The 16916-nt window shown below is 33.6% G+C and overlaps 1 protein-coding gene across 16 annotated transcripts in view; it reads right to left on the reverse strand.

Annotated features, from left to right (window-relative positions):
- The window catches only part of USP15 (ubiquitin specific peptidase 15), a 134946-nt gene that overhangs the window by 18039 nt on the left and 99991 nt on the right, over positions 1-16916 (reverse strand). For 9 of the 16 annotated variants that reach the window (XR_009736452.1, XM_061416619.1, XM_061416618.1 and 6 more), the window contains 3 exons: positions 3051-3224; positions 1448-1606; positions 1145-1369 (listed from right to left, as the gene is read on the reverse strand). Coding sequence is in view for 11 of the 16 variants with exons in the window: in XM_061416619.1 (XP_061272603.1) it covers positions 1145-1369; positions 1448-1606; positions 3051-3224 (558 nt within the window). In the remaining 5 variants the exon portion in view is untranslated. Of the gene's footprint in view, positions 1-1144; positions 1370-1447; positions 1607-3050; positions 3225-3618; positions 3734-9072; positions 9219-16916 lie in introns of those variants that run through there. The other 7 variants (XR_009736455.1, XR_009736456.1, XM_061416626.1 and 4 more) reach the window with 6 other exon arrangements.

Here is a 16916-nt window from a genome sequence, read left to right on the forward strand (position 1 = left end):
TCTGTAAGTGAGGAAGAGAGTCAGCATTAGAAACCACCAAGCTGGTTCTCTATATTCTTCCATTTCTGGCCTCCAACTGTGGGAAAATAAATTTCTGTTATGTCACTCAGTCTGTGGTATTTCATTATGGTGGCCTGAGCAGACTAATATAACTAATACGCTCTAAAAAACTGCACTTCTGGCTGGAACCTATACTAGGATTTTAGTAAACAATTTTTTAAAGGATGAACTATGTTTACTTTATTTACCAGAGTTTTATACTCTGAAAGTACCCAACACATATTTGAATGAATAAAATTTTTGAACACTTCTAAGTCATGAGGATTGGGAATAAAAAGATTTCCAAAGTTCCTTTCTTCAAAGAATTCACAGTCTAGGGGACAAAATTTAAAATAAACCAAAGGTCATAAAAAAATTTGGTAGGTGTTAAAATAGAATTTAGGGGAACAGAAGGTAGAAAAGGAAGGAAACACTTTTATTAGGGTAGGTCAAATGTCAGAAAAGGATTAACTGATTAAAAAAGGGAAAATACGTAGTACTTTGCTTCATAAAATGTAAAATAACCCAATTATAACACTAGGCAATGGAATCAGGCAGACAATTGATATTAAGGTCTACCACAGGGCTCTTGTATAGAATAAAGTTCTTCTCTTCTTGTGTAGACTAACCAAACTGTTAAAATATTAGAACATTACTGAAGCAAGTATTCTTACCCTAACTAATTTCCACTTCTCTTCCAGGTTCTTAAAATGCTTAAATATTACAAGTATTTTAAATATACCATTGTCTTATCATATCATGAATCAAAATGTACAGCAAATATTAGTTTCACTTCCAATGGCCAGTAGGAAAAAAATTACAATGAAGATTAAAGAAAGTTCCAGTTGGAAAACTGGGTAAATAATACTATATTATTAATCTTTGTAAGCTAATATTCCTAACCATATTATAAAATCAAACCTCTCATTTTTCTTCGATAAGAAAATGCCTTTGAGAATTTTTTTTTTTTTACATGATGAGTTGTACTAATTTTCAAAGTATTTAGCATATAAAAATCTCTTATGCAAAAAAGTTTATTACTGAATTGTACTTCAGGCATAAGGACTCAGCACTAACAAATTCCAAGAAAAGAATCATTACTTACCTGCATAGGTTTGGTAAGTGGATCCATTCTAACTAAATAAACTTCCAAGGTACGTTCCTTCTTCATGGGCAATGGAAGTGTCAAGTAACAAAAAGGATCAAATGTTACTGAAATCTTAGCACATTCCGGACAAACTAAAGTTGATTTAAAAAGGCCATGAAATATATCTACTATGATAGAGTCATTTCTTTTTAAATGGTTTTCCCAGGCTTCTTCAGCAACTACCTATAAGGAAAACAGACACACATTACACAGAGATATCACATTATTGTAACAATGTGACAATAATATGATTAAATTTACCTTATCTGGTCTTCCATCAGCATCTTTTAATTGTATATATGGTTTTTTCCTAATTCTATTCAAATCCTCATGTAGTCCATCTAATAGGAAAGCTAATAGTTCTTGACAGTCCTGCTGCTGGTATCCAGAGAACTGAGGTGCAAAACGTCCTACTTGTGTCTGTAAGAAAAGCAAAACTATAAAATCAGTTCTAGGGATTTAAAAAATTTATAACTGATAATCCATATCTGTGAATTCATCTACTTCCTAAAATTTATTTGTAATCCTGAAATCAACCTGTGGCACTTTTGCGCTAATTTTCAGATATGATAATTACATATGGATAAATACACATAAATAATTACATATCTAAAAATATTTTAATAATGGTAACTAATGTGTAAAATAGAAAAGAAACGTTGACCTGAGGAAAGAACAATGAGAAAACATTGCAGTTTTGTACAAAGAATTGGGAAACACTAAAGACTTGCTCTTAGTGGAAGCGATTCCATGAACAGAGGAAGCCTGGTGTCTATGGGATCGCAAAGTGTCGAATATGACTGAGCTCACACAACACACAGACTTAAAATTCAGTAACATTTTTGGGTCACTTGAAAACTACAGTGCTCTCATTTAGCTTCTGTGTTTAAAGAGGATAAATCTCATAGAGACAAAAGGAATATTCATGCTCATACATACTTTTTCTAGTCATTGCAGTGCTAAGTATTTTTTTGATGAGACTGAAAAGAAATGTCAAAGAAAAAAGTCAGGTATCAAGGACCTATTTACAATGTAATTTTAAATGAGGACATCTTGTAAAATGAAAAGTAACTGGAATTACGGATAAAGGCTGAGGAATGATTTGTCTAAACCAGTTGGTCCAAAGTCTGGAAAGTTAAGGAACAAATGTAGGAGCTTTTCTGCTTTGTTGCTATTTATTTTTAAAAGAACCAGCATACAGTTAATAAAATGTTGTCCAGTCGATTTCCTATAAGAATATCATTTAAGTTGTATAAAAAGTGATTGAAAACTGCTAGGAAGAGCTCCTGGAGGAGGAAATGGCAACTCACTCCAGTATTCTTGCCTGGAGAATCCAATGGACAGAGGAGCCTGGAGGGCTACAGTCCACGGGGTCCCAAGAGTCAGACATGAATGAGTGACTAAACTACCACCATCACCATACTCAATATTTAGTGCTTGCTTTGCAGACTAATTTCAGTAATTTTTCAAACTTATGACTTTCAAAATAAGAGTCCTTAGAGCTTAATGATATGCCCAAATTTAGTCTTTACATTTGTATAAAATATTTAGGTAGGTTTCTTAGAGATATGCTGCAGTCTAAAACAATCTGCAAGTGCTCACTGCTGTCTGTCTGTTGTCATTTTGAACCATGCCTGTATTTCTCAACTTTTATTTATGTCCTTTACCATCTCCCGGAACTCATCTGTTCTGTACCCCACCCTGAAAATTTAATACTTTATTTGCTGCATATCTATTTATATGCTAAGTCCCTCTGGAGGGCCACAAACCATTATAATAGCTATGATTCTTTGCTCTTTTCCCAAAGACTTCTGTCCTCTTGGGGGTGAAAAGGACTTGATGAAAATGTATTTAAGATACTAACCTTAAAGGCTCTTGGTGTGACATAGCTGTACTTTCCAGACCACATTTGCTTGATCAATTCAGCATAAGATTTAGCTATTTCACCTCTCATTCCTAAGGGATTGTCAAAATTCAGTTCTTCTTGATACTTATCATTCAGAAAATATTCAGTAAGTGGAGGTGTATTGCTCAAACACTGCAAAAAATAAAATATATTTTCAAGTAAAAGAAACCATACATATTAAACACTAAAATGCAGAAACAAAGTGATTATATATATATATATATAAATTTACATTGATGGCCTCTTGCACTAAAATAAGTAACTGATCAAATAAACATTCAAATGATGTACTCAACTATTCATTTCCCAAATTTCAAGTCAATTATTTATAGTAAACAAAAATGCTAGTATCTGTTGCTGCAAAACCTACATTAATTTTAACCACAGCAAACTACTGGTTAACTGGGAGAGAAGTTCAGAATTTTTTTTCTGGGAGAAATTATGGATTGTCTAACCATCCCAAGCATTTGCCAATTAGCCTGAGTAGGAGCTAAAAACTGAGATGGAACACAAGTAAGAAATGAACTTTAAAGAGGTATTTACTGCTTCCATTGTCAATTCATCATCATGAAAGAGCAGCCTTCTAAGTTTTCCTTTTGGGTCAATCATTTTCTAGAAGGGACAGTACAGATCAGCTGAGCCTGAGAAAACAAACTTCTATTATGTGAACTCTGGCCAATAGTGTTCTTACTTCTTCCAGCTCTATTTAATAATACAACAACCCAATTTTACTTTATGGTATGATTAAAATTATGAGTAAGTTAATTCTCCAGCTCTATTCCATTTTGAATAATTTAGGATCTAAAATAAAATAGACAGTGGGAGTACAGTTTTCCCAGAATATTTTATCTCAAGCTAAAATAATTTTAAGTTGATAATGCTATATAATGTGACTTCATTTTGAACCCAATATTACTTTATCAATTAGATGTCTAGAGCCATTAAGTAGAATATATAAAGACTGACACAGGCATAGAGTCATAGAGGTAACTTTTTGGCTGCAGGAAGATATTTGTTTTGGAGTATAGTGACAAAATGCTTTAAGTGAAGCTAGCTCTTTGCATGTAAAGTAGTAGAAACCCATTCATAGAAGAGTTCAGAATTCATATTAATGGAAATGAAAGTTTTTCAAAGCTTGCTTACCACTCATAAGAACTAAGTTAAACAGTCTGGGTAACTATGAAAAATTAAGCCTGCTGAGTTTATGCTGATAACTTGGATGTTATAAACTATATGTCATATACTGTTTGGCTAAAACTTAAGCATATTCAATCTTAAAAATAAATCATGGTGTTATATTTTGTGTTTTCAATTAAAAGTCAATTTCTGTGTACTCGTAACCATGATATCTAATTTGGAATTTTCTGTCTAATAAAAATAATACTGTTCAAGCTGGTAGCCTGGCCCCAACCTCAAGATAAGAGGGAGAACTCTTTATAATATGGAACTTGTTATTACACTATTTTAGGCAGTGAAAACAGTATCAACAGTCAAAAAATGTTTGAGGTGGGCTACATAGGCTGTGATTTACAAGTTATTTTCAACAGTAAAAATTTTTATTTTATTTTTTTACAGTATAAGATGCAATTAGGGAAGGATTTTTTTTTTTTTTTTTCTTTTCCGTACTTTTGCTCCTAACTCCTTTTATATCTCAAATTTTCCTAATCTTACAGGCTTTCTCAGTTTCATTTTCTTTTTATAATATATATTGGTTTTATACCCAGCTTGGAGGTAGGGGCCAGCAACCTAGAATATACCATGACTACACAGGGCATAAATGCCATCACTCAGTAGTATCATCTGATTTAGTACAAACAGGACCAACACTAAATTGTCAATGAAGCAAAGTGGAGATAAGATAGCATTTACAACAATTATAAATTAGTTTTCAAATCCTTATATTTGATCAGCTCAGGGTTATACTAAGAATGTATAATATTCTACTACTGTGTGCAACAATTATATAAAGAAGTTAATGTTTTACCAAACACTTTAAAGAATCAAGCTGTGCAAACATGAATAATTCTTGCAGTTTGCTTTTACTTATTCATAGTTATCCTTATCTTGCAAAGAGCTTCCAACTATAATTAAAAAATTTTTAGTTTTGCATCCATAGTGATCTTTCTAAAATTTGTCACTAAAATTTAAGACTTGATTATGTCACTTCCTTGCTACAAATCCTTTAATAGTAATCTCAGACTAAAATGTCAAATTCAAAAAGACAACACCTATTAAACCTCCCTGGTCCCTTTTTGACTTTCATTTAATCTACCATTTGCTTTGTAACAGGTCTCTACTTGGATTTTTAAAGAGAACAGTGCTTATTTTCATAGTGACTCATGCCAGTTTGAAACTGATTATAATTAACTGATAACAAACTAAACAACAAAACACAATGGTTCAGTAAATAATTGCCTGTATTTCCTGTCAAGATATAAAAAAATTTTTTTACTTTTTTTTAAATTAGAGGATAACTACTTTACAACATTGTATTAGCTTCTGCGTGAATCAGCCATAGGTACATAACCTATGTATCCCTGAGATAAACCTTATTTTAAATGTGAACTATTAAGTCCTAAATAGTCTCCCAAAGCATCTTATTTGTTAAAGGTAATGTTTTCAGGAACTCATGACCTTAATTTTTCTAAAAATTTGTACAAATACATACAAATACAGATATTCAATTGTTCTAATACACAGTCCATAGTATTGTAAAAACTAAACTGATATCAGATTTTTCTTCCACCTCTTGAAAATACCATACTTTTTTCCCTTACTTTGAAAATAATGGAGTCATTATATTCTTGAAATAATACAAAAACCAGTTATATATTAAGTTCTCTTTGGGTATCAATTTCAAGGTACAGTTGGAATAGAGCTCAAACAACTAAAATATTTTCACGTTCCAGGTGATATCAGTATTCAATGCCATCGCTCTGGCAGAAGAAAAGAAGCTGCTTTCTTAAATTTGCTCATAATACAATTGATTTGTAATTTATGCAACTCATTACTCAATCTTTTATCATGAGGCTTTCTCAGAAACATGAACACCTTTGACAATTACCAGAAAATTTGATATTGGACTGGCTTCCATTAAGTACAATATTTTAAAGAATAAAGATAAATTTAATTAGTACAGTAATAAAAACTAGAACCAGAGTTCTAAAGCATATCTCTCAAAGATTCTTCTAATATAAAAAACACCACTTTCCTATCTGTTTGGAAGTGTTCCAAGATAATTCCTTTCCTAAGGCATATGAATTCCTATATATGTAGACATAGAAAATGTCCTTATTAACTCATAAGCTACTTTACTCCAACAACAGAATATAGACCAGAAATCATACAACGTACGTTGTGCCTATGTGTATATCTCTCTTATTCTCAATATTTTCTGAACTGGAGAAAACAACCACCACCACCCACAAAACTTTCATCCATAACATACATCATTTTTCTTATAAAAAACTGAGAATTAAAAAACAAAACACAAACCCTGAGAATATATATGAATGTATCATAAAAACAAAAAAGGATTATATAAACAATATTAGCATGTTATTTTTATGGCCACTTATGAGTTTTTTTTGACATTCTACTCGTCATATGACATGCTGAGCTTCACCTCTATTACATTCATTTGATTTCAAAGCTTGACACTGACTAAATGCCAATACTTCCATAGTTTAAGAACTAGCTCTTACAATTCACCATCAAAAAACGAGGTCCAAATATAAAGTAATGTGACTAATCGTAAAACACGTATCTTAAGCCATATTTTGTTTGTATTATAATTGTATTTAGAGTCAGTCCTAATATTGCATAGAATTTTGTCAAATACCATTTTAAAAATGAAGCAATAATCAGACTGAAGAAAAAGATTCTGTATTAGTAGTTTCTTTTTTTCAGTTCTACCTCTGTTAACTGCTACCAACCCAACTCTCTCCACCCACCATCACGTGTGCGTGCTCAGTCGTGTGACCCCAAAGACTGCAGCCTGCCAGGCTCCTCTGTCCATGGAATTTTCCAGGCAAGAATACTGGAGTGGGTTGCCATTTCCTTCTCCAGGGGTAGTTTCAATTCTTGATGCAAAAGAGAAAAAGTAAAAAAACCTACATTAATTAACAGGCAAATGCACTTGTTAACTAGGGTAAATACTCATTTAAACTTTTTATGATCCCAGGGCAAGTTAATACTGTGCAAAACTGACAAGAGCATTTGAAGATCTAAGTATTAAAAACTAAATTGTGTATTTAGTATATGGTAATATGAATACTAAAATTTCATATTTAGTATATAGTAGACTTTGGTACCCTTGCCTGGAAAATCCCATGGACGGAGGAGCCTAGTAGGCTGCAGTCCATGGGGTCGCTAAGAGTCGGACATGACTGAGTGACTTCACTTTCACTTTCTTACATTGGAGAAGGAATGGCAACCCACTCCAGTGTTCTTGCCTGGAGAATCCAGGGACGGGGGAGCCTGGAGGGCTGCCCTCTATGGGGTCACACAGAGTTGGACACGACTGAAGCGACTTAGCAGCAGAAGCAGCAGACTTTTGGCATTCATTATTTTAGCCTGTGTGACTCAGCATCTTCACAGCTGGCTAACTGGAAGGTTCAGGATATAAGCTAGTATGAAAAGATGTTGGTCCAGGAAGAATGATGAGAATGGTGTATTATGTGCAAACCAATCATTCTGTGAGCAAATGTATCTGTTCCTCAATGTGGCTTTATACTTCTCTACTTGTGCTCACATATGCATTAAAATCAAAATTGCATGTAAGAATGTGAATTTGAATTAGGGATCTTATGATGTATTTCTTAAAGTATTAAGACTGAGCCTTAGCATGTACTCTTTCCCTTAGTATGTTCTTCCCCTGTAAGAAATTCCTACTTATTCTTTAAAACTCATCTCAGTATCTCAGTACCTCAAAGATAAACTAATGTTCCTTCTTCTGGACTAACTCTATTAACTTGAACTCTTATACTGTCTTTATCCTGAGAGCAGAGTCCGTGTTCTATTCACTTTTGTAACTCAGCATCTAGCACAATGCCTGGCACATACCGTAATAAAGGTGTGATGAATGAATTTAAAACTTATATGGTAAAGCAGTTCTTACACAGACTGAGAACAGTGGGAAAACACTTGACTAAGATCTGAATTGCAGCCTGCTATATAACTATAACTTACTCAAAGCTCTACAAGTTAAAAAATAAAAGTCCAAATAATGCCTAAAGAGGGTTTCTTAATGAAGAAAAAGTTAACTAATGTGAATTCTCCAAAAAATAACTCTCAAGATAAATCCATATAAGTAAAAGATACGTGAAAGGAAAATATATGGTAATATATTTTCATGATGACTCTTTCCCTCAAATCAACCTGGAACTAGACGTAATAATTCTTCAGAGAATTACTCTAAATAATCAAATATCTCATCTACTGGACATTGTATATGGATCAATGTATACAGACTTTTAACCACTGTCACCATGAAGAACTCTTTTTTAAAAAATGCATATAGTATTCAACTATTTTAAAAAGTGTTAATTATCTATGAAAAACTCTCTGGTTATACATTTCCACCTTTAACCCAACATGCTATAATTGGTGTTATTATGTGAAGTCTGATTTTCTCTAATTATTTAAATTTCTTGGAAAGACTACAATGCTTTTTAAAAATAACTTCCTTAAACACACATGCAAAAATCCTATTGTTCTTATATTACTGTCAATAAGTTCTTCCATTAAATGTTCTGATCAGTAAGACTGATGTTTCTAGAATTCTCTGAAAAAAGTGACTCATTTTAAGAGTCTCTATTTTGTATTTCACTACAATCTTTCAGTTTTTAAAAAAACTGACCAAGTGATATCAAGTTCTACTATATAACCAAATCTCAAGTCTATAATCAACATATTTTAGGAAATGAATAATTAATAGCCATCCCAATAACTTGTAATGAATCTGGAATTTCCCCAGTACCTGGAAAATAGTCAAAGTAATCCCCTTCAAAAAGAGAAAGTTGTCTTTTGTAATGCTGAATATGAACCACTCCCTTTCTGTTCAGGTGCTCCAGAAGCCCAATTTTCAAGTGATCATGTATGCTCACTATTTTAGTAAACCGGTAACTAGAACAGGAAAGAAAACAAACTTAATTTTTGATTACCTAAAGCCTTTGAGAATTGTGTAACTCATTCTGTAACTGATCAAAATGTAATCCCACTCACAACTCTTAAAGTAGCTACACTTTCAAACTGACCAATGCTAAATATAGGAACCCAACCTAAAATGGAAATTATTTTCTTATGATTTAAAAAATAAAACCTAAAGTAATCCATGGTTAAAGTAATCTTAGAATACCCCCCAATATATTTTTCTGGATTTTAAGATTAGATGGATAAAGAATTTTCAGATTTGTCAGATTGGATTTTTTTTTTTTTTTGTCATGACAACAGTATAAACATTCTAAAAAGGTACTGTATAACTCCAAAGCATTCTATTAAAACTGGGATACTGGCTCTAATTATGTAATAAAGTAGTGGATAAGACAGAAAAGTATGATGTAGACTTTCACAATGAAGAACTACAAATCTAAGCCTGCCCTTTCACCATGGAGATTTGAAAAACGAGATTTATAAGACACTTCATATTTTATTTTTTGTTATTTTTCTCCTTAGAAAAGGAAAATCTCATATTTGAGGGATCAATTTTGAAGTTTCTCTATATATTCTGGGGAAACAAATACAACTAAAGCCATGTTTTGCTTTACATTTCCATTCTCCACGTTTTCTTTAAAGAATAAATTTGTGTATGTAAAATACAAATGGATATAATTTTCTTTTTAGTTTTAAAAAACTTTAAATATTTTTTTCCCTCTCCCACCTACTTAGTGAAGAGAGAATTGGCATACACACTACTTAAAATATTGGAATTTTACATAAAGCAGTTTTAAAGGCAGCATTTTTAACTAAACAAAAATATTCTAACATTTTAACATTTTACCATTAATCTGGCACTATGCTTAGGACATGAAAAAATTAAACTTCATTTAAAATCTCTGCTATCACCATTTTCTTCAAATTCTATGGAATCTATTTTTCACACACTACTTGAATTTAATAAGAATTATTATGAAAATTTAGTTAGTATGACAAGTAATGGGAAACCTTTTGGCTAGCAAAGAAATGTCAATGCCTCTTCCCCTTCACCTACAGGACTGAGAAAGAAGAATTCTGTCAGTAAGACTACACTGCTACTTACAGTATCTCCTGTAATTAGAACTGTCATGCTTAAAAAAGCATGATTATATAAGACTAGTGCTTTTTCATATTAAAAGCTAAAAGTAGAAATTGGATAGAAGATCCACTGGATAGAAGATACCACAGAGATATATTTCAAAACTTTTGGGATAATGATTATATCAATAAGGATACTACAAGCTTCAAGAAGTTGCATGATGTTTTAAAACTAATGGACTGCCAACAGCAATTGTAAAAAAAAAATTTTTTTTAGTAACAGGTTATATATTGAATGATTTTATGTTTAGATATTCAGTTTACTGAAAGCATTCTAAAGCTAAATGATTCTAATAACATTAGTAAATGTTAGTGCAAGTTGTATTTTAGAGGACTAAAGCTTACAAACTCAATTTTAATGTTTAGCAGCTTATCTCCTACTCTGTTTTAATAATTCAGAACTGGCTCACAATAAAATTAATGTCAACATTTTAAGCAAGGAGACTGTCAAAGGTTTTAAGAAGAAACAAACTTTTATAATTTTGTGAGTGTTCAGTCCCTCACAAACAATATTCAGTAAAGAAACATTTTTGAATAAATGAGCATTAAGAATTGCGTGAACCATTCATCTTTTAGATCTAGGCACATACAGAAAGGTATAGCAGAATTTTTTAAAAAAAAGCTTCACTGACTTACTACATTCTTTAAGAGAACCACCAAGTCATATACTTCTCTGTATCGTTTTATGGCACTAGGCACATAATTGACAATATTTAAGCTGAGTTGAAACAGAAGTTTAAGAACTATGTGATAACATGAACTATGAAGGTTTCTATTTTCATAATAAAAAAGAACTCAACAAATATTAAGAACAGAAGATCATTATTTTAAGAGTCTCTAGAAATATAATGTTCTAAAATGATGTTTTCATATCATTCACTGTGAAATCATTAAAGAAACACTTTGCACACGAGTGAGGGTATGTTCTGACAAGCTGTGATTAACATGGCAGGCCACTTCAAGTGCTATCAAACTGGTTACATTGGCAGGTCTTTGTAAGAACTACATATATACATATATATTACATGTTATAATTCTTTTAAAAATTATTGTGCTCTTTGACACTTAGCTCCAGAAATATCATTAATGTGGTACAGGTCAAGCAAATATTTCAGGTAAATTTTCCTAACTCAGTGTTTTTCAAACCATCTATGTGGAGGGACTAATATGTTTTAAATTCTTCAAATTGTCATAGACTGATACTTTATAAAGTTCATAAAATGAAAATGAACTACTAGAAAAATGAAATAAGAAACAACATACAGAAAACAAAGCCCCATTTTTAAATTATTAGATTTAATAGAAATGAAATTACCTTAACTACTATGAAAGCTTTGGATCACTTATGCTTAATTTGTACAGTTATTTTATTGCTGACCAGCACAGTCTCATCCAAACACTGTGAGAAACACTATTGTAATGTACTGAACTATTATCTGCCATCGTATCAAACATTGGGGATATAAAAGAAAGCCAAAGACAGTCTCGAATTGTATGATTCTCACTGCGCAGTAGTTATCCGTCCAGAAGAGACAGAGGAAAAGAGGTGTGTGTGCATGTGTGTGTGGGTGTCCATGAGCAAATATGTGGGTGTATGAAAGGCAACTAGGAAGGAGGCAACATTAAATATAAAGAGACCTCAGACTTAATAAATTATGAGAATCCTTTTAGTTAAGGAGCTAGGTAGGGTCCAATTTGGATTTTATCCTTTAGGTGATACGAAATGAGTTTTAAGCAAGGAGGTATTTGCATTTAAAAACAATGACACTTTGTACTAAATGAATTAGAAGAGAATAAATGATGAACAAAAAGATGAGTTAGGAACAAAGAAATGAGTTAGATATATTTTTCAACAGTTCATTTAAAAGGCACTCAAGTGTTAAAATACTGTACTGGCAGGACAGAAAAGGATAGATACAAGTGATATTTAAGAACAGTAGAATCAACAGATTCTGTGGGAAGTCAGGTTTTGACTTGGGTCAATGATTGCACCTATAAGGTAGTATACTAAATAAAAGCACTAAGCTTCTAGGAAATATGTTCAGTCACAGACATGCTGAGTTTGAGTTATCTGTAATATTATTTAGTCAGGGATGTCCATCTAATAGTTACATTTTGGAGGAAAACTCAGGAGGGAGAATTATGGTGGAGAGAGCTTTGCGATTTGTCAGTTATAAGCAGATTTCAACTAGAGGGGCTACAAAGAGCCTAGTGAAACAGGGAGTCAAGAATGACCTTTCCAAATATAATTTCTGTGGAGTGGTATAATGGTCACAGTGATGATACAGCAGCAGTTGATACCTACACAATGCTTGTTATGTGCCAAGTACTTCTTAAGGATTTTATCTCCATGTAACAGATAAAATTAAAAAGTTTCTTATCCAAGATCATACAACTTGTAAAGTTATAGAACTAGGATTTGAAGCAGTCAAACTGCAAAATCCAAGCTCTTACCTACTGTGCTATGCTGCAGTCATGAGGATTACTGAATGGAATATGAGAAAGTAGGGAGAAAGCACAGACCATCCTTTTCAAGGTCAAGGGTACTCCATCTTCCTCTTACCTCATTTTTTTAAATAAGACTTGACCATGTACATATGTTGAAAGGAAGACAGTGAAAAGGTGAGGTTAAAGGTATAGAACAAACAAGAAATGATTAATGGAACAGGTTTCAGGGAAGGTAAGAAAGGTCTCAGGAAGATGGTAGTATAATTATGATGATATAGATACTTTGATATGGTATTCAATGAATATAAGAGGAATCATAAAGGATATATTAATACTAGGAATTTCCTTATGAACAGTAACATTCCGGTAAAGAACTTGTTTTTAATTTCTTTTAGGAACAGTTAATGGCACCCCACTCCAGTACTCTTGCCTGGAAAATCCCATGGACGGAGGAGCCTAGTAGGCTGCAGTCCATGGGGTCGCTGAGGGTCAGACACGACTGAGCAACTTCACTTTTCACTTTCATGCATTGGAGAAGGAAATGGCAACCCACTCCAGTGTTCTTGCCTGGAGAATCCCAGGGACGGGGGAGCCTGGTGGGCTGCCGTCTATGAGGTTGCACAGAGTCAGACACAACTGAAGTGACTTAGCAGCAGCAGCAGCAAGAAGAGTTACTGAAAGCTTTCTCTTGGGCAAGGTACATGATGTTTAAAAAAGCCCTGGGCAATTACTGAAAATATCAGTAATTGCCTGATATTTTAATTTTAATACTAAAAATTACACAAAATATCTTAATTTTATATCAGATCTATTTAAAAATATATGTATTCATTCATATATGCATAATAAACATGCATGTGTATGTATACTAGTGTTTGTGTATGTGTCAGTCAATGACTCGATTTATATTCAAAGCACAATCTGTCTAAATGAACACAGATCTTTAATTACACATGAGACCTGATTATTAAGCAAAGAGTGATTTTCCAGTAAACCCTTCAAATTCAAATGAATGTCATCTTTGATGCAATTACTTTAGGAGACTTTATGTTTGTTTCACTGATACTGTCACTGCTCAAAATATTTTAGGTACTTCTCTTTTTAGAGCTGACAGATGTATGAAAAAGCACTGTTATCTATATAGCATCCAGGAGGTATCAATATGTTTATTGAGTGTATGAGCAATGTGTTTTTTGCTATGGTAAAATAAGATTTCTGATGTAGGGATTTCTATGATAAAAAAAAAGGGGTGCTCATCTGAACAAGTATGAGCTCTAATGTTATATAGTTCTACCTCTGGTACGTCATTGCTATTTTTATCACCAGGTTAACCAAACATAAGTCTTAGTGAATAATGTACTCAATCAAATGAAATCAAGAACCAATTCAACTGTAACCTCCTTAGGGGAAGCCTCACTTATTTCCCAATAGATCTCTTCTCTTTGCTTCTAAAACAGTTGGCTATCATGCTTTCTATATCACATATTATACCTTCTTTATTTACATGTTTATCTTATTCACTACACAATGAAATTCTAGAAGACAGGCACTGTCTTTTTCAACTCTGTATTACCAATGTCTATTCAACTCTGTATTACCAATGTCTAGAACAATGCTTGGCACAGAGTAAGTCTCAATGTATGTTTATTGGATTAGCTAAATACATTAGCCACCCAAAACAAGAAGACTAGCCTAGCTGCTCTTAATTTCTTTGACCCCTTTTTTTTTTCAACTCGAGATGAACCCAATTGTCTTATTGTATGAACCCAGCCATCTATTTTATGCATTATGTAGCTAAACAGTTAGAATTTTAAGTGAATAAATTTATATCATTCTAAATTGATGGTCTTCAATCTCAAATGAGATCTCAGTATTGCTGAGCAATCTTGTTCTTGTATTCTTAGCTTATAATATGGTCTCATTCTTTTGGAAGTCATCACAAAATCAAGAAACTACTTGAATCCATAATCCCCTTCTATTCTCTTGTTGCAACAGTAGTATCTTTCCTCCACTCACATGTTAAACTGTAAATCTTAGTTTAGTCCTGGAATCTCTTTTTTACAGATGCCCTCTCTTTACAGATGTAATCATTTCCCTGATTTTAAAACCAGCTACAAACAGCCACATTTTTATTTCCAGTCTAAGCCTGTGTCTGTATTCCATACTCTTAGAACATCCATCTGTCTATGATGTATCAACTTGGATGTTTCATGGGCATGACAAACTGCATAAGCCTAAAATTAACTCATAATCTTCTCCTTACTCCAAACCTACCTCCCCTGTGTCTCTCCTCCCATTGTTATCATTATGTCATCATTATGATGTACAAGCCAGAAGCCAGACACACACTTGTGATTTCCTTTACTTTTCATTAATTTGAATGCTGGCTACATGCCAGACACTGTTTGAGGTAGCAGGGCTATAGCAGTGACTAAAACAAAGTTCCATGCTCATGGAGCATGAATTGGAAGTAGGGAGAGGCAAACAGACAAAAAAACTCTTATATATACATATGTGTACATATATATATATATAGAGAGAGAGAGCACGAGTGCCCAAGTATCAGGTGGTCATGCAATGGTAAGGGCAATTACCACTATATATAGAGCGAGGAGGGGAACATCTGACTCATATAAGTATAGAGACCCCAAGGCAGGAACATTTGTGGAATAGTGAGGGGGCTAAGTGAGGAGGGAGCAGAGTGAGCATGGAGGAAAGTGGTAGAAAATAAGATAGCAGGAGCCAGATCATGCAGGGCCTTATAGTCTCTTTTAAGAACTGTAGCTTTTGCTTAGTGAAATTAGAAGGCATTCAGTGATATGAACAAGGAGTAACAGGAAATGTTTTAATTAAAAAAAGAACCACCACAAACCTATTTATTTGGCCATGCTGGGTCTTAGTTGTAGCATGTGGGATAGTTCCCTGAACAGAGATTGATCCCAGGCCCCATGCATTGGGGGCATGGCATCCTAGCCATTGGACCACCAGAAAAGGCCCTATTTTAAGTTTAAAATGATCTCTCTGAAAGTTCATTTTTGAGGATGATAAGGGCTAAGGGTATAAGCAGAGAAATCAGTTAAAAGATAACTGCAGTAAACTAGATGAGATGATAGCTGCCTGGAACCTTTAATGCCTTTGTAATGTATTGAAATCCAAATTCCCCCTACATGATCTGGTCTTTGCCTATTTCTTTGAACTCATTTTTATCACCACCACCCCCATTTTAAATATTATCCCACGGGTTACTCATCTTTGGCTCCTCAAGCTTGCCTGCCTTAGGAGCTTTGCACATGCTGTTGCTCTGTCTGACTTCAATTCTCACCTGCCTAACAATTATTCTTTGGTCACCGTTCAAACATTATTTCTGGGGAGCATGACATCCAGTATAAATCAGATGCTCTCCCAGCTCTTGTTATACTCATTGTACCTTCCATGATTTTTTCTCTTTATGATGCTTATCATGCTCACAATTTAATGTTTATACTCTACTAGACTAGGGCTTCCCTAGTGGCTCAGACAGTAAAGAATCTGACTGCAATGCAGAAGACCTGAATTTGATCCCTGGGTTGGGAAGATCTCCTGGAGAAGGAAATGGCTACCCACTCCAGTACTACTACTGCCTAGAGGATTCCATGGATAGAGGAGCCTGGTGGGCTACAGTCCATGGGATCATAGAGTCAAACATGACTAAGCAATTATCACTTTCCTCTGCTGCTGCTGCTGCTAAGTCACTTCAGTTGTGTCTGACTCTTTGCGACCCCATGGAGTGTAGCCCACCAGGCTCCTCTCCCCATGGGATTCTCCAGGCAAGAATACTGGAGTGGGCTGTCATTTTCTTCTCTAATGAATGGATGACTTAACACTTATTATTTGAAAAAAATTATACAGCTTGATCCCCTACAATATTCTGGAGATAAAGCTCTGAATAACATTTTTTGAAAATCAACTTTATCATCAAAGGAAGAGAAATATCCATCAGTGATATTCAGAAGAATGAAAGCAATTCTAAAAGGAGTTCTTAAATTATTTCTAACACACCATCAAATATAATCTCCCAGGGAAAGTGTCTGAATCATAAAATAG

Source organism: Bos javanicus, chromosome 5, assembly GCF_032452875.1.
Source record: "Bos javanicus breed banteng chromosome 5, ARS-OSU_banteng_1.0, whole genome shotgun sequence".
Lineage (NCBI taxonomy): Eukaryota > Metazoa > Chordata > Mammalia > Artiodactyla > Bovidae > Bos > Bos javanicus.